At 41.4% G+C, this 23,889-nt stretch overlaps 2 protein-coding genes across 2 annotated transcripts in view; one reads left to right on the top strand and one right to left on the bottom strand.

The window, feature by feature from the left end:
- Positions 1-14,920, bottom strand: part of LOC308335495 (zeta-sarcoglycan-like) — a 51,322-nt gene extending 36,402 nt beyond the window's left edge. The window contains exon 1 of the mRNA XM_080792543.1: positions 14,803-14,920. Within this exon, the coding sequence (XP_080648669.1) occupies positions 14,803-14,841 (39 nt within the window). The 5' untranslated portion in view covers positions 14,842-14,920. The remainder of the gene's footprint in view (positions 1-14,802) is intronic.
- A 1,224-nt stretch (positions 14,921-16,144) lies between these two features.
- On the top strand, positions 16,145-21,038 carry LOC308335169 (dynactin subunit 6-like). The gene is made up of 7 exons (XM_080792173.1): positions 16,145-16,261; positions 16,669-16,733; positions 16,824-16,929; positions 17,136-17,224; positions 17,388-17,435; positions 18,097-18,239; positions 18,875-21,038. The coding sequence occupies exons 1-7, from the start codon at positions 16,227-16,229 to the stop codon at positions 18,974-18,976; spliced, it is 588 nt and encodes a 195-aa protein (XP_080648299.1). The 5' UTR covers positions 16,145-16,226; the 3' UTR covers positions 18,977-21,038.
- The last annotated feature ends 2,851 nt before the right edge of the window (positions 21,039-23,889 follow it).

Raw genomic sequence — 23,889 nt, forward strand, 5'->3', positions numbered from 1 at the left:
CTTCCAACTGAGGAGATTGGTGCAATCAAGACATTTTGAGCACTCACACTTGATTGTCTGTCTGATAGCTTCAAATCACACATTCAAGGAAGTGAGGGGAAGAGCGAAACTACATGTAATAACATAGTAACATATAATAAGCACTCCACATGTGACTTCATTTATGTGTAATACACTCTAAATGTTTTTTTAGATGGTATGATGATTATGGATCTATTGAGAGAAAGATCTCGCTTTAGCTGGTAGACTATAACGTGAACTCCAATTTCAGTAGCTGCATCAGCTCTACACAGAGTCGCAATACAGCTTGTGCCTGTCAATGGTTTGAACTTTTGTTGTGTGTGCCCTTTATTTGACGATGGATGGCTGTGCACTTTCGGCAGCTCTTATGTAAGTGTGGGATGAGCAGAGATGAAAGATCTCCAATAAGGTCACCACCACATCAGAACCACGATGCAGAGACTCCTCTGAAAAATATTGTGAAGAAAGAAAAAAGGTTGCTTCATGGAGCGGTGTTTTGGAGAGGATTTTCAATTGCACAACACAGTGGTTCTCGATGTGAGGTCCGGGGACCCCCAGAGGTCCTTGAGGGGGTTCCAGGGTGTCCCCACCAAAATTAGTTAATATAGCTTAAAAATCAGTTTATCCACTTTAACCTATACTAAAATAGACTTTCTGCAACGTTCGGATAAATGTATTTGGGCGGGCCTTGATGCCGTCGTAATGACTGTTTTTTCACTTGCTGAAAATAACCGATCTACAAGCCCACAATGCGTCGCAGCGCGACGCGTTGTGAGCTTGTAGATCGTCTATTTTCAGCATGCAACTAATAGTAAAATTACTTATACTGGATCTCTTGTCCACTAGTCCCTTCCTAACATTTTAGTCTAGTTTTTATTTGTTGATGAAATTGTCAGTATATTTAGTCTTAGTTTTAGTCATCATTTAGTTTTTCGTCAGTGGAAATAGGTAGTCGACGAACATTTTCCGCCTTAGTTTTAGTTTGACAAAATCAACACTGGCAGCCTGGCAGGGTCCTCTCTTAGTGATGATGAGGATGCTCGCATTGCTCGGCCTGTTGTTTGGCTTCCGGTGTATGTTCATCATCTTTACATCTTCACATACTTGTATCATTACGTGACTATATTGATTTATTGATAGAATGTTGCGGGTGATTAGGTGGGGTGCAGGGAGCGGCTAGTTTTAGGAGAGCTTTGTTGTTTGTTTTGTCCTCGATTATGTATGTATGATTGTACTTGTTGTATTGTTCTGTATTTGCTGTATGTTGCTGGACCCCCTCGAAAACGAGATGATACATCTCAAGGGGATATCCTTTTCTCAATAAAGGTTCATATATATATATATATATATATATTGGCAATGGTGAAAGTACGATGAGTTGCTGATGTAACAGAAAGACTCTTCTCCTACTAGTACTATAGCTTTCCTTGCTTCACCCCAGAATATCCTTAGAGAGCCAACAGGGCCATTTTGGACAGCTCTCTGTGGCTGTAATTTGCATTAATCAGATGAACACAGGGAAGAATGATCTGACCAGAATCAACAGGAACGAAAGCATTATATTACTTCAAACATGACTTTTAAACTTTGAAAGCTTGTGGGATTCCTGAACTATTTCTATTTTCTATTTTTGTCCCCGTCACGTGGGTCTCACATTTGCCATTGACAATGAAAGGAGAATTTACGTCATATGTGCCTGAAATATGATGTAAATTTGTGGCAACACAAACATTAAATGCCATTGACGATGAAAGGAAAATGTACGTCATGTACGAGCAAATCAGCTGCTAACCTATCACATAAATTCAGTTGTCATCTTACATGATCATGGTGAAAAAAACATTGTATCATCATGGTTAAAAGATAATAACATAAGTTGACAAATTAATTCATTTTTATTGGATGATGTACGACGACAAGAGCACACCTCACTTTTTTTGTGACCAAAACCAAAGAAACACTCTTGTATATTACAAAAATCACACTTGTGTGAAGTGAGGGGCGCTCTTATCGTCATACATCACATTCCGTGCTCAGCCAATCAACTCATCTCAAATGTGTACACACAAACACACAAAGCTGTGGGCCCCTCAAACATATTGATTCTTGAAAACAACCTTTGGTTTAGTATAAATTACAAGTAGCCTAAAAGTAACTGGAACATGGAATGTGATACTAAACTAAACTAAATAAGCTATAAAAGACGGCTAACAAGCAAGAATCGGCTGTATGGGTTTAACTTAAAACCTATAGACTGATGGGGAAAGATCGGTAATTTTGTTCATTTTTGTATACAAGCTTTAACTTAGCCTACACACCAAGTGTGCAAGCCAAGGGCAGTGAGTTGCTGAACAGGAGTAGCTATAGGCCTGTACCAGTTGAGTTGTGCTTTGTGGGCTCAGGGCTAATGCCACTGTTTCCCACATGGCACTGCAGTACTGAGAGAACTGGGATTTACTTACTTGTAGTATCCAGAGGTTATCTGCTTTCTCCTCTTGAATGCAAATAAGCATCTTGTAGATCAAGCATTCATACAGGCTACTCTGAGTGCTGAATCAGAATGGAAGGGCTGTCATTAAGGAAGGAGTAGCCTAGAGGGAGACCAAGCTGTAGGCTATAGCCTGCTGCCTAATGGGAATGTTATGTCCCTTTCTAACATGGACATGCACCTGTTGGAGTGATGTGTAACAGTAGATGTGAAATCCAACTGCAATTATCTCAGTAATTTATACTACTATAATGTCTTCTTGTATTAAGGCCTGTAGTAAATTAAATATGGATAATGCCATAATGGTGGAGAATATACCTTGCAGGTTTCAGTAGAACAAATGGAGGATCCAGGCACATCTCTTTCTTTCAAATAGTATACAAGTTTATTCCAGATTAGCCGAAATCATGACATACAAGGCGGAATGCATCCTTGTAAGTGAGTTCTCACCACGATGCTCCGCTCACATATACATTCAATTGTCCAGTTTCAGTTAGTGCATGTACGTGCATGTGAGTAGACTTTCATTGGTGTTACTGTGTGACAGAGGTGTGTGTGCTTCTTATTTGCTAATGACCCAGGTTACCTTCTGGTACCTTCTGCTCTCTCATGCCCTGGTGCTGACCCCTTATTTTATGGGTCTAAACTGTCTGAGTCACTATCAATAAATCACCTCGCCCAAACTCAGCTTTGTCCTCATCTCCTCCGGCTCTCTGACCTGTATGACCCTGGCCATAATAGACCCTCTGTGTTCAGGCCTCCTGGAATATAACTCCATATATCTCAATGTAAAGTCTCTCCCCTGTGCAGCACATACTCCATATGACATTGTGTTTGTGTATGCAAATACAGGTGTATTATTATGTATACTCATGACTTGATCAAACAATTATAACATACTAAAGATGAACGGCTCTCTCTGTCTCTCCAAAGGGGAGAAGCCTAGGGCAGGGGGTGGTCATGGTCTCTTCTGCATACCCACTTTGAGTTCCTCCCGCTGTTTTAGTTGGAGGGAGTCAGATTACTGGGTCTCTTCACATATCTATCCCAGAGTGTGTCCCCAACTCTATTTATCTATATATATATATATGCCTACTGTATAATGCCTATATGTCTGGGCGCCAATACACAACAGAAAACCCCCCTCCTGGCATCCTTATGCCAGGACTTACAGAGGTGCCCAGACAACCAATAATTAACATAACTGGCCCCTTAAATAATAAAATGATATTCAGAGTCCAGACCCCTGTCCGATAAACCACACAAACCATATTTCCACCTGACCCCCCTGGAAAGACAAACAGCCTATTACATAGTAAAATAAGGAAAAACACACGCTCACCTAAGCACAAATGAACAAAATATAACAAAACATTACTCAAACAATACTATCATCGACCTTACTCATAAACTAAGACAAACTTCTGCCAGTATAAGCCGATACAAACACTACATTAATATCATTAACCTTACATGATCTATTGACTAAATAAACTACAAAACAAATGTAAGTAAATCATTTTAAACATAAACAAATCATATCTTGGCCTATACTGCATAATTACCATTCAAAACAACATGAATCAATCATAACATGCACAGTGACGAAATGGCACATGCAGCGCACATCTAAAACAAATAAAAACCTATGCTTAACGCAAAATCTTCGCCGTCAGCGACTCTGACAACCACCCAATTTCAAAGATAAGCACCCGTGTTTTGAAAACGATCCCAACATTCAAAATGAATCATTAAACCATAGTTTGACGTGCTATGCCCCCTGAATTTTCGACACCCCCCTTGACACAGGAGTGTCATATGAACTCCTTGAATTGTATCACATTTAAAACAGACAAACCCTTTGCAATAGATTTGAAACTGAACCATGTGCTATCCCGAAATGGAACTCCTCATATAACCGAAATCTTATTCAAACCAAATCAAATCCCTATAGCCACTGATTAAATTCAAATACCTGCAAATGAAAAGTTGACACTCAACACATATGACACAAATAATAAAACAAACAAATAAAACCCAAACAATAACTCCACACATACACGTGTCATTAACAACCCGTTCAAAAATAATAAATCATACTAAGTGACAAAACTGCCCATCACCGAATATTACATGTACTGAAACACATAAAACAAAAACAAAGATTCTCTAAGTTGAAATGCAATATCTCTAATGACAGCGGTCCTCTGCCATTCCTCCCCCACTGACCTTTGTTGAGGTCCCCTGAGTACACACCAAGTCCGTACACGCGACATGCGATAGACACACCTCTCTCACTTCAGCCAAGAGACGGCAGGTCTCACTAGCTCGCTCTGCAGCTAATTGTTGCACTGACAAAATGAAACCAAACATCCCTAAGAATAGCACTATTCAGTACTTTGTTAAATCTAGTTGATCTGTATCAGCACAGAAAACAACAACCTGTTAGACATAACATCTTTCAACATTGATTAAAACCACGATTTCTCAGCATTAATCACAATTCAGATGAATCACGATTTCTTCTCTTTCTCCATGATGTAAATTGTTCAGATGTTCAGACACGCGGTAGGAAATGGCTCCCACATTTCTTTTTTCGCCTACAGAATAACAACGCTTTAGAAAATCTTCTTGATTCTCAGAGCTGAAATAGCTCTCAGATCTGTAGGTACAGAGCAGACCGTCACCATATACTTCAGTACAAGTGTACCACAACTGCCCTGTAGTTGGTCATAGCATCTCCTTCCCGAGCAATTACAAGGCTCTGACTGGCCGCTTATTGCTTGTCATGTCAATCACGACAGCAATAGCATTGAAACTCTCCTCTTCTCCATCGTATCATGAACGTTGGAAGCTCCTCCCATGGGTCCTGGTCCAGAATAGTGTTCGTTCCGACACCTCATGCAACGAACGCCGTAGTATCTGTGAAGGGTCACCTGCTGTTTTGATCTCCTGACGGTAGGAGCTGATTTAGGAGCTCCTCCGTGTTCCGTAGACAGCTGCCCTGAGGTCACACCCCCCTGGACTCTCCGTCCTCTCGGGATGACCCCATCTTCCTGTTGGTCCTGCTAGATGTCCCCTGTCGACATCTTCTGAACCTGGAGATCACTAGTGCAGTTGGAATCCGAACGGACTCCTCTCCTTTCCACACCTATTAAAGGAAGCATGCAGGCCCCTCTACAGAAATCTCTCCCTGAACTACCTAACAATTCACTGATGTCAAATCAACAAGCTCATGTATGCTAGGGCAGGACTGGCGGTTAAACTGAGAGGCACATTGTTTTAACCCTGACAATGTTCAACCTTGGTTGATCATCCCTCGGCTGAAAACTCCACTTCCTGGAGACATGGGCTAAAATCCCCTCAGTCATGTTACTAGCTATAGTCAGCTGTTCCAACCACAGGGTTTACGACTCCCCATGATCAGTATGTAAAGTGTATGGTGATGTCAGCCGTCGCCTTCATCACCCCACACACACACCTTGACTAAGGCCAATAATTGTTCAAATTCACACCAAACCCTCTTCCTTGCACTCCACTTTGACATCAGACTCCAGTCACTTCTCACTCCTTAGAGCAGAGCTCAAATTCAAACTCTGCTCACATCTCACAATGAATCTTCTAAAACACAATAATACAGAAGATAAGGACAGGACAGGAGGTCCTCGCTCGTATCTCATTTACGGTGAGAAGAGATGGCTCTCGCCTCTCCCCTCTTAGTCATACTTTACTGGATATAGCTTGGTGTTCATTCATACATTCATTCATTAATTTCGTTCGCTCACTCACACCTTCAGGATTGTGATCTTCTCATTTAAACCCCTGGCCAGTCTACCCATTTCAAGCTTCATATGACCTGGCAAACATTTCTGTTACTTCTGACACCGTAGGTGTACCAAATCAAATTCCACCGCCAAAACAAAAAAAGGTCAACAGTAGACAACATCTACCATCGCTACGCCTTTTTTAAATGAGAAGATTCCATGCCTGCAGACATTTACATCACACACTAGGACAGAGTAGAAGTGTTATGTTTCTTCCACTATAAGGAGAGGATGCCCCCCCCTTGACTCATGCCCTCACTCACATGCTCCCACATTCCACACACTCATTTACATACAACCCTCTCATAAAATGAGTAGATGGAGATTTCTCACTTTAAACAACTTTCACACACTTTCTCATATGCACACGTACATACCGTACATGAATAGCCTAGTTCCCTTATCTAATTTAGTTCATTCATTCAGTTTATTTATTAACCTCCTATTAATTTCCAACCTTCATGTGAATATTTGACCGCCTGGAGGGATATTGTTCCCCCCTACATACATCAGCATGCATATTGTCTTGTGGCATTAACATTTTGACTTGGGTCTACCGTCAGTATGACCCCTGCAGCCCTGCAGAGGTTGCAGTCGGTCGCCCCGGTTACACTGACGCCAGAAATGACTGGATTCTCCACATATGTAACAAACGCTCTGGTTCCTCTGATGGGAATTACTACCCGGTCCTTGACGTCTAGGTGGTCTAACCCCTGGCAGAGGAGAGTATGGGAGGTACCGGGGTTCAGCCTGGCCGGCCCGTGGCGGCTGCTGCTGACTATTTGAACTAACCACCCTCTGTCCTGCCAGTTGAGCAGAACTTACCAGTTGGGCACAAGTCAACGCCCTCTTCATCTCCGCATCTTGTTCTGTCTGAGTAGTTAACTTTCTTCGGTACAGGTCGACATAACGCGCAACATGGTCTATATACATCGCTTTAGTCATGCTGGTAAGACCCGCAACCTCCCTTAACTTCCTCTGCACTGTCTCGGGCAACCCTTGTTCAGTCCTGTGGCATATAATCATTTGTTCTAGCATGCCCAATTCAGATTCTTTTGTCTTCGTCTCATCTAACCAAAGCCGTTGAATCCTTTTTACGTATTCTTCTGGATTCTCTTTCTCTCCCAGTGGAGCTAACACAATGCTGTCATACAAGCTCATCAACTTCATCCCATCCATGGGTGTCTGAGTATATTTATTATTCATTATTAACCCTGTAAAATAAATACTAAACAAAATAATAAACAAACAACCCTCAAACAAAATAATAAAAACAACCTTCCTCAATCAAGACAAGGTCTCTTGTGTTTGTCTGAGTTCTTGCCCTGGCCTTTCTCTGTGGTGTGATGGGTTGACTAAAAACACAAAAATACAAAAGTAATGTCATTAGTATATTGTTCCCTTATATGTCCTATAGGTTATTACTATTATTATTATTATTCTTATTGTTACTGTCCTATTTCCTATTATTATTATTTTTATTATTATTATTTTCCTAAATGTTCCAACCCAAATCAATATATATATATCATCCCCCCTTTAAAACATGTAAAACATGTTTTAACCATAGTCCACCACAGGCCAAGGCAATTTTCACATCATTAACTTGCATTATCTCGGCACAAGAAACTTTATCAACCTACACCCATTCGGTGTCGAATCTAAACATGTAATACAACTGTCTACCCTTCTAGACATGGAAATGTAAGCCCCAAAATAAACTATTCATTCACAGATTAGTCATTCATCCAATTAACCCGACTCCGCACAACAATTCTAAACGTAGGACCTCGTTACCGCAATAATCAAACACTGTAGGGCGCATGATTCCGAAATATGACACCCCAAATATTATTGACACCTAGCCGTGTCGCCAGACCCACTCTGTCGACATGTTTTCCCCAAAATGACTCTTCCCATTAAAATGGAACTGCAAGAAAACATACTGACAAAACCATTAACTCCTACTCTACCTCGTCACATTACTACTACTTGTCGATGGTGGATTCAATACTTTGTAATATGACGGGATACGCCAGGTCCATGTACCTCACCATTTCCACTACTTTGGATGTGGTGAACCCAATACTTCACTAAGTAATGGCTTACATCATACACAGTTGGTCCCTGAATGCCCTCAAGTAAGCTGCCCATCAACTCATCATAGGCCTCTCTAGAGCCTTCTATTGGGGTACAATTAAATCCTAGGGGTCCGCGTGAACTTCTCCACATAGCACCTTCGCTGTATCTTATTTACTGCCAGTCCATCTTTCCTGACCCAACCTGTCTACCAACTGACCTCAGCTAACATTCCCACGTCCCCATACGGCCTCATTCAAACAATTGTTGTTACCTATGAAAATAGTTACTCAAAGTTACACCATAAACGACATCCATGTTTTCAGTGTCTTTTCTTTTCCTGCTCACACCCCATATATTTACTTATCTAAACGACGACAGCTCATACTTGCTCTTACTACCATTATCGAATGGTGGGCTAGTACTAATAATTATGCCAACACCATTGGTGAGCTGCGAAAGCACTTTCCGCTGTACTGTACTGTATTTTACTCGCACTCTACCCTGACAACAAATTGAATCTCACCTCATCTCATCTTATCTGTGACACGCATTCCACCGGCCCTGAAGACCAGAGTGTAGCACAGGACTGTCATGCCTTATTACAAATACTATTCCAAATCAATTGTTATTCAACAAAACTATGCCTGTTATATACCATACTTACATCCTAATTAATCACTTAACTGATACAATATAACGTAGAGATTGACTGATTTTACACCGGTATATTTTCGACCTCACATGACTGTAGTAGCACCTTAACTTAACTGTCCATCTCCATTTGTATAAGCATATCACTGCCCACACATGCTGACGTGATTCATGATCGATCACTTATCTAATACTATAATATTGACTCATTTACATTAGTATTGTAGTATTCGACCTGCTGTGCACCTGATCATAGTATGTCTTTACATTCATAACAACCTAAATAACCGGCACTAACTTCTGTGTACAGAAGGACGTGGGGGGTTTGTTACTTTTTTCCCATGTTGTAAACTAAGTCATAAACATTCTAATAGCGCTAGGCCAGCTGTTTTCCCTATGCTTTGTCAAGTCAAGATCCTGGTCAAACTAAAATCATATATCCTGGGGCACAACCATTTAAAGCTTACCAGACCCCACCACCCATTTCTATACACAGCAGCCATGAGTTACAAACCCTTCAAACAACTATATTTTAAATTATCACAATTATAGTTGTTAGTACTCTAATATATCATATTCCATGTAGGCCTATGACGTATTGCCATACTCTTTGTTTTTACCTACTGTAGACGCTCTGGATTAAAATAGAGCTCTAAATGCCTAAATTGTAAATTGCATTCCAGTTTTCTCTGAATTTCCTTAGATCTTTGCAAAAAATGTCACCAAATCAATCATCGTCACAATATTCTTATTTGCCAATCAGTGACTAGTTGTTAGCCTGTGTCAGGCCTAAAGAAAGCCCTTAAAAGCTAACATGTTATCCTCAATAAATGCAATCTCTTATCAGCCACACAGTGTTCAGGCGAATTCTTCAATTTTGTCACATACAGTAATACACATAGTAGCCTACATGATCAGGTCTCTGGCTCAAATACCACAAAACTAACTTTTGCCTTATTCGGGACTCTATAGGTGGGCCTTGGGGCATTGGGGGTAAGTCCCTGCGACATACTAGTGTCATATCCAGAGGTGTACTTCTACATCAAGCTGCCTCACGCTACAAATGACATGATATGGGATCCTGCCCCTATGGGCCTCATGGCTCGGCAAGGCTATTTTACTCCCAATAGTCTCACTGAAATAACCCCGCGGGTTATCCACTAATTATTTTATTTTTTTTAACATTACCAATAACAAATGACAGCTACAAAGTAACTATCTTGGGAAGTAACCCTTTACATTCCCAATAGGAAACACAACTAGAACTGTAGTTATGGTCAATTTCTGTCCACGAATGGGCTTTATAAGGTGATCCACTTTAACCCTCTCCTGCCTGTAGCATGAACCATGTTACACAGAGGAGAGGCGAATAGACAATGAACCAATTGTACGGGGTTATTATCTCACACAACAGCATGACCCCCTCCAAGGCCAGCAAGTATAGGCCTACTATCTGATTACATTTTCAACAAACCGCTTGTAGAACTGCTTATTTTTAAAACACTTGTCTTCTCACTATATCAAATTTATCATCTGAAATTGTATTTCACTATTTGTTGTCCTAATAATTTCCTCAAAAGGTAATTTAATCCAGGTCCCAGTCTATACTAGGCCTACTTCCATAATATTTTCCCATTCCGTCTTATCTTAAACCTTAAACAGTTTACATTCTGCTTTCCTCTGAATGTGTCTACAACTTAAATAACTTGCCATCACGTACATTTCAGAGAACAGGAGATCTGGTGCATTTGGCTCTTAACTAATTCACAACATTAATCAGGGCATGGCCTGTCTGGGGACTTTAGACTATACATTTTAACCACGTCAGGGGAGAACAACCGCTCCATTTTTTACTGCTTAGGGAATTCACATGCAATTTTCCCAATTAACAACAACGTTAGACCATAAGCTGATCAGAATGAGGCAATACACTATTTTAATAGTTATTATAGCTACCATTTTTCATAAAGGCTTAACCCCACACTATAAATTATATAGTGAAGTCAATAGACGAGGCTATCGTTGGTCACTATTATACCTAAATTACTTTTTAGCTCCACGTTCTGATACAGCTTGTCCACAATGCATTTAACTATTAAAAGAACGACGTCCACCACATGTGCTACGAATATGGCCTAAGGAAATCTATAGACTTCTGCTCCTACTACAGCCATCTGCCTAAACATGGTATCCCAAAACATTCCAGCAAGCCCTGCGCTGTGATAACCGGGTAATCATGGCTCCATGAACAACAGCTGGGCTTATGTCACAATGTGGTCAGATATTTTCACTCCAAAGCAACACAAAGAATACCTATAGAATTAATTAACCTTTATATTCTCATCATACACATTTGATCACTCCTCAGACATACAGTATGTGTTTTAGCATATCTCCCTATACTTTTTCAGTCCTCCGCTAGAGGATCATGACACTTCATATAGAATGGATTTATCTATATCCAGTTACATTAAGTATTAGTTCCATAGGCTACCTATCTCCACTTTAGGCTCCCGGCTGTTAACTATTTAACATCACTTTTCACACCGATCTCTCACACTCCTCTTCTTCTCATTCTGTCTGTCTCTCTCTCTTCCCCACACACATACGGGCAGACAGACATTTAAACCGTCATGACAGTCAAATCCACATAGCGCTCAACATTATTTTATGCTCTCGCTAGCAGCGGGACCCACAAGGCGACTGGCGAGGATTATAACCTGCCTTATTAGTAGCTACGAATTTAGGCAAGACAATTTGTCTCCCTTTTAGATCATACACTCACAGACACACTACATTTAGGACAAACACACACGCACAGCTAGCTCAAACAAGCAGACGCATGCAGCAACAATGTAATCGAGTATTTCTACTCTCCCCTGCAGCGCGCGTGCGGAGTCCGCAGACCATACACACATGAGTAGGCTATACACTCCTCTCCCCACTAACATAGGCCAATTATTCAATACACCAGCCCACAACCATACAACCGATCAACAGTCGCAGTATAAACAAAAACAAAACTTAAAAAATCGCATCCAAGAGAGATAGATTGAGTGCAGCGAAACAAAAAAGGAAAAATAAAAATAAGATCACCGGATCACCATTAGATAAATCCACGCAGGGCCGCGTGACCCACTTGTTGAGCATACACACAAGGATCCAGACATTGGGACACCCGGTCTAGATACGAGTATCCCAAATAAGAAAACAAATAAATAATTAAATGACGGAGGCTGACAGGAATTGTCGTCACCGTAACACACTTACGCACACACACAGCCAAATTAGACAGAAACACAGCCCACAGAAAGGCAGACAGATCGACCACACTTTTGACAACATACAACAAAACAACCTACCCTATCATTGCAGATTCAATTTTAATCCAACCATTTTCATCACATCCATCATAATTAACTGGTACCAATCTGTACCTGGTGCCTCTATACACCTCCCAAGGCTCTTACGTTACCTGCCTATACATATATTATAATGGGATGATTTTTTCACATGGGGTGAGCTCAAAGCCTTAATTCTATGTAACCCGCTTCTGTTTACATATTCAGTTTTAACAATTTTATATAACCTTGTGTCACATATTCAGTTTTAACATTCGAAAATTCTTTGCCACCCTCATGCGCTGCCCCACAGGTATAGTCGCGAATTATTACTCCGTTTAATTAGGACAGTCTCCCCGCGATCATTCCCCAGAATGATCGTTACCAACCAAGGCGCAATCCCACGTCCCTAATTATTCCCAAAACGTTATAATTAAGCTTATGGCCGCCACTGCTCACATACCATCGATCATGTCAAACCAGTTCATTGTACAGTATAAATGAAACAAATAAAAATATATCTCAAAACTAACAAATAACAGCCTCACGCACCATTCATTCCATGTCAACTCGGTGTAGGCTACCCACCGATATTATCCAGTGAGCCCCCGCTCCCGTCACCCAAAGCTGACGTTCATGTCACATAAACACATAAACACACCCCAGAACGATGCGGCCTTTATAATCCAAATATACTGTACAATGGACGCATATAAAAGTCGTATAAACATGATCGCATTCAACACGTTCCTAGCAAGTCTTTTTTGGACAACATGGGGTATTTCCCAGATAAGCCTGTATAACCAACACAGATTTGCAGTAGATTATTCACCGCTCGACTTAATATGGACTTAAATGACTCCAGCGCAGTCGGCACAACATCGCACAGATCCGGGAAACCCCGTGTCATCACATTTCAGTTTTCAGTTTTTATTTTAGTTTTATATTTTATATCATTCCATTTAATTTAATTCAATTTCACTTTCAATTAGTTTTACAATTTTATATCAATCTACTTTATCCCTGGCAATTGCGATTCCCAGAAATAGAGTAGGTAATCATTATTATTAATAATAATAATTAATAATAATTATTATTATTATTAATCATGGACTCTCACTGCCCGCAGTTTAGTAATACTCTCACCATTATGCAACCAACGCCAAATCAACGTAGGTTCTTTCCGTTAACCTGTTCCTGGAAACGCAGTGAGTCAACTCACCAGGTCTCCCCCCCAAAAAAAAAAAAAAAAAAAAAACAGGCTGAGATCGTCCGCAGCTAGCTCGCCAGATTTGTAGTAAATTAAATATGGATAATGCCATAATGGTGGAGAATATACCTTGCAGGTTTCAGTAGAACAAATGGAGGATCCAGGCACATCTCTTTCTTTCAAATAGTATACAAGTTTATTCCAGATTAGCCGAAATCATGACATACAAGGCGGAATGCATCCTTGTAAGTGAGTTCTCACCACGATGCTCCGCTCACATATACATTCAATTGTCCAGTTTCAGTTAGTGCATGTACGTGCATGTGAGTAGACTTTCATTGGTGTTACTGTGTGACAGAGGTGTGTGTGCTTCTTATTTGCTAATGACCCAGGTTACCTTCTGGTACCTTCTGCTCTCTCATGCCCTGGTGCTGACCCCTTATTTTATGGGTCTAAACTGTCTGAGTCACTATCAATAAATCACCTCGCCCAAACTCAGCTTTGTCCTCATCTCCTCCGGCTCTCTGACCTGTATGACCCTGGCCATAATAGACCCTCTGTGTTCAGGCCTCCTGGAATATAACTCCATATATCTCAATGTAAAGTCTCTCCCCTGTGCAGCACATACTCCATATGACATTGTGTTTGTGTATGCAAATACAGGTGTATTATTATGTATACTCATGACTTGATCAAACAATTATAACATACTAAAGATGAACGGCTCTCTCTGTCTCTCCAAAGGGGAGAAGCCTAGGGCAGGGGGTGGTCATGGTCTCTTCTGCATACCCACTTTGAGTTCCTCCCGCTGTTTTAGTTGGAGGGAGTCAGATTACTGGGTCTCTTCACATATCTATCCCAGAGTGTGTCCCCAACTCTATTTATCTATATATATATATATGCCTACTGTATAATGCCTATATGTCTGGGCGCCAATACACAACAGGCCTAGTCTAAAAACGACATTTAATAAATTGCATTATAATCACACAGACTGTTAGACTATATAGTCTATAATAGGATATTGCTTTATGATAAAGGATTTGTAGACGTCTAAAGAGAATAGCCGTGAAACCAACTCGGCAAAGTTGTCCTCTACCAAAGAAATCACACTTCTACCACATGCAGTTGTATATTAAACATTCATTTCATGTGCTGTGTTAGGGGTTTTGCAAGTTATCTTACCTTCAGGGCCTCAATATCAAGGGTCGTTGACTGTTCCATATTACAAGGTAGTCTCAGTAGGCTAGTGTTTCCACAAAGTTCATAGAAATACAGAGTGAAATTCTGCCCTCCGCGTGGGATGGCTGGCTGCACCTCTTCACTTTCATCTTGGAAGGATAATACAGGGAAAGAAAGCTTCTGTAAGTTTCAACATTCATAATTATACACCGCTAGCGAAGCAAAATAGCGACTATAATTTAATTCGAAGCAACGACATCGGACCACCAGTTAAGCCTATACAAACTGAACCAGGCTTGCGTGTATATAGTTCATCGGAATTGACGCGCACAGCCAGCTGGTTTCTCCATCCTCCTGCGCGCACTTCTGCTTCAGGACCATGCAGTTCACAGCACACGCCAAGTATAGTCACGAATCTGCTGCACCCACCTCCAAAACTCACACAAATAGCAACGCGTTTCAGAAAACAAAATTAGGCCCGTATAGCAGTTGTTGCAAGCCACGAAAGTAATCGTGCAGTATATTATAAGAGTTGACAACTGCTCGAGGCAGTACACATGCCTACTACTACCCGGCTCCTTGGTCGTTTCGAAATGATTCAGAGTTGTGTGGGCACACTGGCGGGGAGGATTTGGTGCTGAAACCTTTCTTTCTGCGCGCACCACGCATGCAGCATCACATCACATCACATCAGGGAGGAGCGCTTCTCATGTCATCCGTCCAGATCATGTAGGCTTAATTATGTGACTGTGGCATTTAGGGTTAGCCTAGACGAATAGCTGAGTAGAGTAGCCCTAGTTACTACTAGTAAGTACTAAGTAGACAGTAGACTATTGAATATAGATTTTTCCAATGGTTGTTCTTTGCCTCTAATCATGTATTGGATACAGGAAGACTGCATGGGCACCTGGCAGCCTGCAGGTCTGGGCACCTCCTCATGTCATGAAGTGTGTGTGTGTGTGTGTGTGTGTGTGTGTGTGTGTGTGTGTGTGTGTGACACACACACACACACACACACACACACACACACACACACACACACACACACACACACACACACACACACACACACACACACACACACACACACACAGAGTATACTCCAGTCACCAGTCTCCTGAACATTACACCTGAAAATGACCTGACCGCCTGCTCTAGTATGTCCCATTGGTGGAGGTTTCCCCCTATAGGACGAATGGGGACATTGCAGAAATTAGCTGTTCATCGCCATACTTTTTTCTTAAGACTGGAGTTGGTTGTAGTACAGATGTAATACAGCAGATGGCAGCAAATAGCCTGGATCAGAGCCATCTAATACAATGGCTCTGGCCTGGATGATGTCAGACAAAAACAATCAACACCGAGCTTCGCCTACTCGCACAGGAACAACAGTCAATTGTCGATAGATCCTATCATTTGTTGTGAGGATGTCAGACGTCAACAAGCAAGCTGCACAGAAAAGGTACCCAATTTGTTTTATTTTATACCTTCTGTTTATTGTTTGAAATACTTAATTCCGTTTTCATTTATCTTCTCTCAAAACACAAGCTATGGAAAAAACACGGATTATGACATATGTGCATGCATTCATTGTGCAGCTATTCAGGGCAGGCTATCCAGGATGCCATGACACTACAGTGACTAGTACACTATTGCAGCCCTGACCTAGAACGTCTGCAATCTTACATGTCATGTATGCCATATTATTGTGTTATGTAATACATTGTAGGGATATGCACCACCATGACACTAGCCCTAGAATGTCTGATCTTATCATACATTTCATGTACACATGTTACATCACAGCCACACAGTGGTTGCTAGGAAACATGAATGCTGTTTAAAATATAAATGTATCTTTTTTTACAGTGCTAAATTTGCAGCTGGAGCTGTAGTTTGTGTTGAAAGCGAAATACGAGGGGATGTGACCATTGGTGAGTTCCAACACCAGATCATTCTGTACTCACTGCAATGCTGCAAATGCTGCCCATTGAAACGACATTTGTATTTTTCTATTTTGTTAGGAGCTAGAACTGTTGTTCACCCCAAAGCGCGAATCATAGCTGAGGCAGGCCCGATTGTTATTGGTGAAGGTAATCTGATCGAGGAGCAGGCGCTCATTATTAACAGGTAGGCCTACTGTATGCATGTCATTGTCAGAGTGACATTCAGTAATTGGCGTCGTATTATCAAAATATTGAACGAGCACAAGTCTTGCCACGGACACACTTGTACTGTGTACGGATTGGACACATTGATGATGAAGAGCCCTGTGTGTACTAGCACATGGTGCTGTAGAGACATCCATTCAACTAATATTTGTTTTTATCTCATAGTTATCCAGAAAATATCATGCCAGACACGGAGGGGATTGAGCCCAAGACGATGACAATTGGGACCAACAATGTCTTTGAAGTTGGATGTGGTATCCTTATGGGAAACTAGTGCATACATTGTCTCTAACTTCTGTCACATGCACAATGTTATTTGTTCATAGTTTAAATATTATCTTTCTTTGGATTATTTGAAAATGTATACACATTGTGTGTGCTATATGATGTTTTAAATCCTTAATGACAATTTTAAAGTGTCTCAGGCTTTGAAGATTGGAGACAACAATGTCATCGAGTCCAAAGGTAGACCGTTTTAGGCCCTGAATAATCCCTAATCATTAGCCGAAAATATACGATAAGCTCGAGTTTGTAGATCTCTTATTTTTGGCGAAGAGGTTTGGGGTAGAGGGGGGGAAAAAGAGCAGACCAAGTACAGACGAATCCACGCCGGCTGCACTGGGCGCGATCATAGCTGCGGTGTCACGTTAAGCTCAGTTTGACACAGCAGCATTGATTGCATACAGCTGGCCTACAGGCCATGCCACCCCTCCGGGGAGTTTACCTGGTTGGACGTAGCGCGTGGAAGGAACACGTTATTCCAACCAGTTCCTTTCCCCTCCCTGGAGGGGAAAGGAACTGGTTGGAATAGCGTGTTCCTTCTGGCCAGGGGGAGGCAGTTTAGAGACCAGGACTACTGCATGTTTTTTGTAAGGGTACCTACTCTAGGGGACACGGGGAGATCATGCAAACTCCACACAGAAAGGCCCTTTCTTTAATCTTAATCTGCAACACAGTATACAATATGTAGTGGAGATCCCTGCTTCATCTCTCTCTCAGCTAAGATGTCTGAAAAACATTGAAGACCCCTGTTCTGAGATGAAATTACATAATTAAATAATTTGCCATTTCTTTTTTGAAACATCTGTTTTAATCATACCTACAACCATGGCCTTTCCCCACACAGCGGACCTTGGGAGAAATGTGATCATGACCAGTGGCTGTATTGTGGGAGCGTGTTGCCAGGTCAACACATGTGAGGTCGTGTCGGAGAACACAGTCATCTATGGCTCAAACTGCTTGAGGCGGGTACAGACAGAAAAACCACAGGTGTGTCATCCTTTATTATGATCTATCCTTTGCTGCTCGGTTGCTGTCATTAAAACGTCCGCCAATAGAGCGCTAAGGTCATGACGTCACTCGCTCATCCCCTGGTTCACGGAAGTAATTTCTCTATGGAGAATAACATGGGGTCATCTTAAAATCGTCTCATATAAGCATTGTGGTCCAAAAATAAACAAGCTGTCTCTGCGTTATTGTCAGGGAGGTCTCTGTATCGTTTATCAGTCACTATATGATACAGTCTGTTTCTAGAGAAGATGTAGCAGTAACAATAGCGTTTTCTCTCAGTCAGTTGATTCTTCATATCCATATGAGTGAAATGGCCGGGATGTTTATTTTTCAAACACAGTTCGATCTAAAATCCCCCTATGGGGATTACAATGCAAATAAAAAGTACATGAATCCGTGGATTTGCGCCCTCTACCGATATTGACGTCAGACTTCGGTGCTCTATTCAGTGTTTTATGTCATCAGTAAATATAAAAACATAACAAATAGTGAGAAATATCCGATCGTTTAAGCAAAAATAGTTTGGGAACAACTGAGCTAATTTATAGAACAGAGCAAAGAGTGTCTGATGATAACTCAAACAAATAGATTCATGCTTTAATTCTGTCTTTTAGCCTCAAACTCTGCAGCTAGATTTCCTCATGAAAATTCTGCCCAACTACCACCACTTGAAGAAGACTACGAAAGGAAGCTCTACCACACCTATCAGGAACTAACTTGGGGACCAACTCGATATGCGTCATGTTTGAAACCCTCCCAAAGCACTGCTTTTGCTCAAAAAATCCAATGGTTCTCCTTGAGGGGGTTCCAGCCAGGCCAGGAGGTCCTGAGCAAAATTAGTTAATGCATCGGATTCAGTTAAAACAGTTTAAACTGCCCGGACGGCTGGCTTAGCCGTCGGTGTAGGTAATCCCGTTCCCGACTACCTTTGCTGCATGTCACCCCCCATCACTCTCCCCATTTCCTGTCAGTCTACTGTATATCTATCAATGAATTGCAGAAAAAGCTAAAAAATAACTATAGCCAATCTACAAGCTCACGATGCATTGTGAGCTTGTAGTTATGCTATTCATTTAAAACGATCTTGTTTGGGGTTCCTGGCACCAAATATTTTCAAATGGGGTCCTTCAATGTTTGTGAACCACGGTCATAAGGCAAGCATACTTCGACCTGCACTTTTAGCATTCCTCGTAGATGTTTTTGGACCACAGTAGTTCCCTTAAATCCACTAGCTTGCCTCAATTGTTAATGACAACAAAAGTAGTACAGTAGGTACATTACACCACATGATTGTTTGGTTATCCTATGATAGAACAGTGATTCCTTACCTGTGGGCCGGGGGCCCAGTGCCCACTGGTGGGCCCTGAGGTTATTGCAAGTGTGCCTCCAAATAATTGGCAAACTAACTAGGAACTTTATTCAAGTTCGGAAGCCCGGAACACAAATCTATTGATTGATCACCATTAAAATAAACATGCTCTGAAAATACCCATCCATCTGATCACAACGCAGCCGAATGTGTTAAGTGCTCCGATGGGTGGGCCTTGAATGCTTTTGAGATTTTCTAGTTGGCCCCGATCAAAATCATGGGTCATAGAGGTTTCTGTCCTATAGCGACTTGTTGTACATCTTTGCTTTATTTATTTTGTAATTTTCCACTGATTTTCCAATTGTTGACGTTCAATGTGTCTTTTTGAGGGGCGCTAGCCCATCCTATGTGTGTTTGTGTTCACAGAAACATTGGCTGATTGACTGAGCAAAGTACATAATTATTGAAAATATAGGTGCCTGTACCCAGACATACGTGTCAAGAGCCACCAAGAAAGCGCCTAGAGCTATTCTAGTATCACGTGCTTATACTATGTTCTTATACTTTGTTTTTATAATTTGTCTACTGTGAAGCACTTTCGGTTTCGGTTGCGTAAATGGTTGTGTAAATGTGCTATATAAATTAAGGTTGATTGATTGAGATGTCTCTTCCGTGTTTTTAACCAGCTGGTGGATGGAAATTACGCTTGTGTGCGGCTTCAACTTATTGCAAGTTGAAGCCACGCAAGAGCGTCATTTCCATCCACAGGCTGTTTAAAAACCCGAAAGAGATGCCTGGACTAGTTGCTTTCTTGACGCCTTTTGACGCTTATGTCTGGAATGTACCCATTGAGGCCGGTAAAGTGAAGACGCCAAAAGTGATCGGCCCGGAATTACTTTTGTGATTATTTGATTGGCTGAGCATGGAATGTGATGTATGATGACAAGAGCGCCCCTCACTTCACACGAGTATGATTTTAATTCTGAAATAAATATAGCCAAATAAAAACAACCACATGCCCATTGTGTTTCATATGGAATCCACTAAGAGGGGCTATTGTGCAATGATTTCACAAAATATACAGTATCCAGGCTTTACAAAAGACAATTGTCTGGTTGGTTGACTCAAGATATCCTCTTCAAACGGAATAGAATTTGTACCAAAGTATCACAACCAAACTCTTATAAAGATTGGACAGTAAAAAAAATCCCTCACATCCAGAGTTGCACAATTCCCTTGTAGAGTGTCAGTTCTTGTTATATATTATCATTGTGAATATTATTGTTCTTGCAACAAATCGGTACAGCGTATCCTGTAAATACTGAAAGTATTAAACATGTTTTTGTTTTTTTACAGCAGTAATGAAATAGATCTTTATTGTGCCAAAGAGCCAACATCTTCTGATTGTGTGAGTTGATGGGCTGCTGTCGTCCTCCCACCAGGACTTATACCAACAGGGACGTGCAGAGAGTGTTAGGGAGGCGGGGGCTGAAATCCCTTAACCCATTCTGACCTGAGATCAGATTCTAACGCACAGAAGAACGGTGGTTCTTTAACGCATTTTGACCAGAGATCAGATTAAAAAAAATGTCTTCTAAATCCTGACATGTTTTTGTTTTTTTACAGCAGTAATGAAATAGATCTTTATTGTGCCAAAGAGCCAACATCTTCTGATTGTGTGAGTTGATGGGCTGCTGTCGTCCTCCCACCAGGACTTATACCAACAGGGACGTGCAGAGAGTGTTAGGGAGGCGGGGGCTGAAATCCCTTAACCCATTCTGACCTGAGATCAGATTCTAACGCACAGAAGAACGGTGGTTCTTTAACGCATTTTGACCAGAGATCAGATTAAAAAAAATGTCTTCTAAATCCTGACAGTTTAAAGCAATAGAAGACCTACAAGGTCGTAGCGCGCAACTCGGTGGCGCGCTATGAGCTTGAAGATCTGTTATTTTTCAATAGCTAAAGCATAACGTAATGCTAGCACCAAAAGGGGTTCCCACCCAAAATGGGTTTTAAGAGGGCACTTTTGGACAAAAATAGCAGATCTACAAGCTCTCAACGCGTCGCAGCGCAATTCTCCTGAATGCTGCCTTCCCGGTATGGCATGGAAAGGAGGGGCATGTGCATTTCTTTAACCATAGTAAATGCTGCATTCCTGGTCTGGAGAGGGAAGTTGTTTTACAGACGGGTATAAAAGGGCAGGGGCTGAAGCCCCCTTTGATGTCTATGTGTGCACATCCCTGCTTGCCAAATTGGTGCTGGTGGCACAGTGGGAATTCCACAGAGTGTGGTTTGGGTTATTATAATGGTCATGGGTGTGTCTGCAATCGGGCTGAATAATGTCTATTCAGTGTCCCTGATGAGATACTTCACATGCACTACAGAGTACAGACTCATGTTTGGGATGTGTGCTTAATACTTAAACCCTATACTTGGTTGACCGTTGTCCCCCAGGGGTGATTAGGCTACCATGTGCCCTCCTTTTCTTTTCTTTTTTTAACTCTACACCAAATATATATATAACTTAGTTGACATTGACAATAGCCAGTCGACAGCTCACAACGCAACGCAAAACACTATCTTAAGATCTTAAGATCTGCTATCATATTTGCCCAGAATAGGGACGCTTAGGGTTCATGTAACTACCATTTTACTAAACGTCAACAGCGAAATCATCCAGTGTGCCCCGTTTACTGAAGCTTGCCATGACGCCAGCTTGATGACACTGCTCATGATGCTGCCCACTGTGCTCTCTGTGTGGCGTCACTGCTCCATGGGCAGGGCGCTGCATACTGCCGTGGCTCCCTCTAGGTGGCCCACAGCTGGTGTCATACACTGCCAATACTCATTTGAATGTGTCATGGTGCAATCCCACAAGGAGTCCAGATCAACCAGGGGCTAATTATTTCAGCGGTGGTGTACAGCAGGGGTCTGTCTAGGCTTTTTTTTCCATTCTCACTTCTTCTTTTTTTTTTATGTTCCACTATACCACAATATTTTATTTTGGGGCGTCGCCAGAGCGTATGACAAAGAGGACAGTTGCTGGGCACAGTTGTGCCGGGTGTGCAGAGTGACAAAGACCTCGTGGGGTCCATCTGCGGCTTTATAATCAGGGTTGTGTTTTTTTTGTTCTTTTTCTTCTAGAGGCACTGGGCCTATGCTGATAGGGACTTGTGGCAGGAAATTCACAGGATGTGCAAACGCTGTTCTATAATTGTCAGGAGTTATTTATATGCCTCTCCTTTACTGCACTGTGCTGAAATAGAATTATACAGTTGCCACAATAAAAATGAAAAGTCTGTACAGTAGGCTATATAATGTCAGCGCAAATGCCCATTTGTTTGTACGTCACAAATTACTATAATGCGAATGGCATGCAGAGGCTGATTCATACAATTATCTTGAAATAATATTTGGCCTTTTATACAATATAAGAAATACCTCAAACTCAACAGTGTGTTATCTTAAACCAACAGAAATATATGATAGCATTATTTCAGTTTGCAAAGAGAGCTATTGGGGAGATGTGGATGACAGCCAGATGAACTCACACTTGTAAATAAGTAAGTACTCACATTTCTAACTCGTTGTTTGGAAAGCAAGCTGCACAATTAATAATAATAATCTTTATTGTCCCGAAGCATATTTGTCTTCACAGTCTGTTCAAACACCCACATAAAAAACAACACATAACACCAAGACAATATAAAAAGATGAGGTCCCCACTGTATACAGAACCATCCCATCATACATGTACGTTGTATACAGAACCATCCTATCGGCGTTTGTTTAATGCAGCGATGGCTGAGGGGACAAAACTCCTGCTAAAACTGACCTTTTTCAATGGCAAGCTTCGGTATCTTTGTCCAGATGGCATGAGGTTAAAAAAGCGATACAGAGGATGATCAGTGTCATTTGATAATGAAAGTGCTAACCGTGTAAAGACCCTATTGTTCATATCAGAAAGTGTGGGTGTAGGCCGAGTCTGATGATCTTGGAAGCAATACTGGTAATACTGAAAAGTTTGTTTTGTTAGGCATGGACAATGTGGTGTAGATGTGAAACAGTACAACAGAACAGGTTGGATAATGCTTTTCTACAGTAAGATGCATGAGGAGCAACAGATAATGATCTTAACTTACTTTGCTTTGGCTCTTTGCTTTGGCTCTTACAGGTTTCTCAAACCTGGTTGACCCAATGTCATTAACAACAATGTGATTTGATGATACACAATGTAACTATTTGCAAAACAGCAACTATAGTAAACAGGTCTGCATTCTGTACGTCTCAGTAGGGTCTAGTTGGTCATGTTCAAAG

This window comes from Protomyctophum bolini, assembly GCF_963924005.1.
Source record: "Protomyctophum bolini genome assembly, chromosome: 20".
NCBI lineage: Eukaryota > Metazoa > Chordata > Actinopteri > Myctophiformes > Myctophidae > Protomyctophum > Protomyctophum bolini.

Bases quoted from the DNA above. Each gene is read 5' to 3' on its own strand.
- LOC308335169 (XM_080792173.1), top strand. From the start codon at position 16,227: ATGTCAGACGTCAACAAGCAAGCTGCACAGAAAAG. The intron at 16,930-17,135 runs GTAGGCCTACTG...TTTATCTCATAG, and splicing joins CAGGCGCTCATTATTAACAG to TTATCCAGAAAATATCATGC. The intron at 17,436-18,096 runs GTAGACCGTTTT...TTCCCCACACAG, and splicing joins CAATGTCATCGAGTCCAAAG to CGGACCTTGGGAGAAATGTG.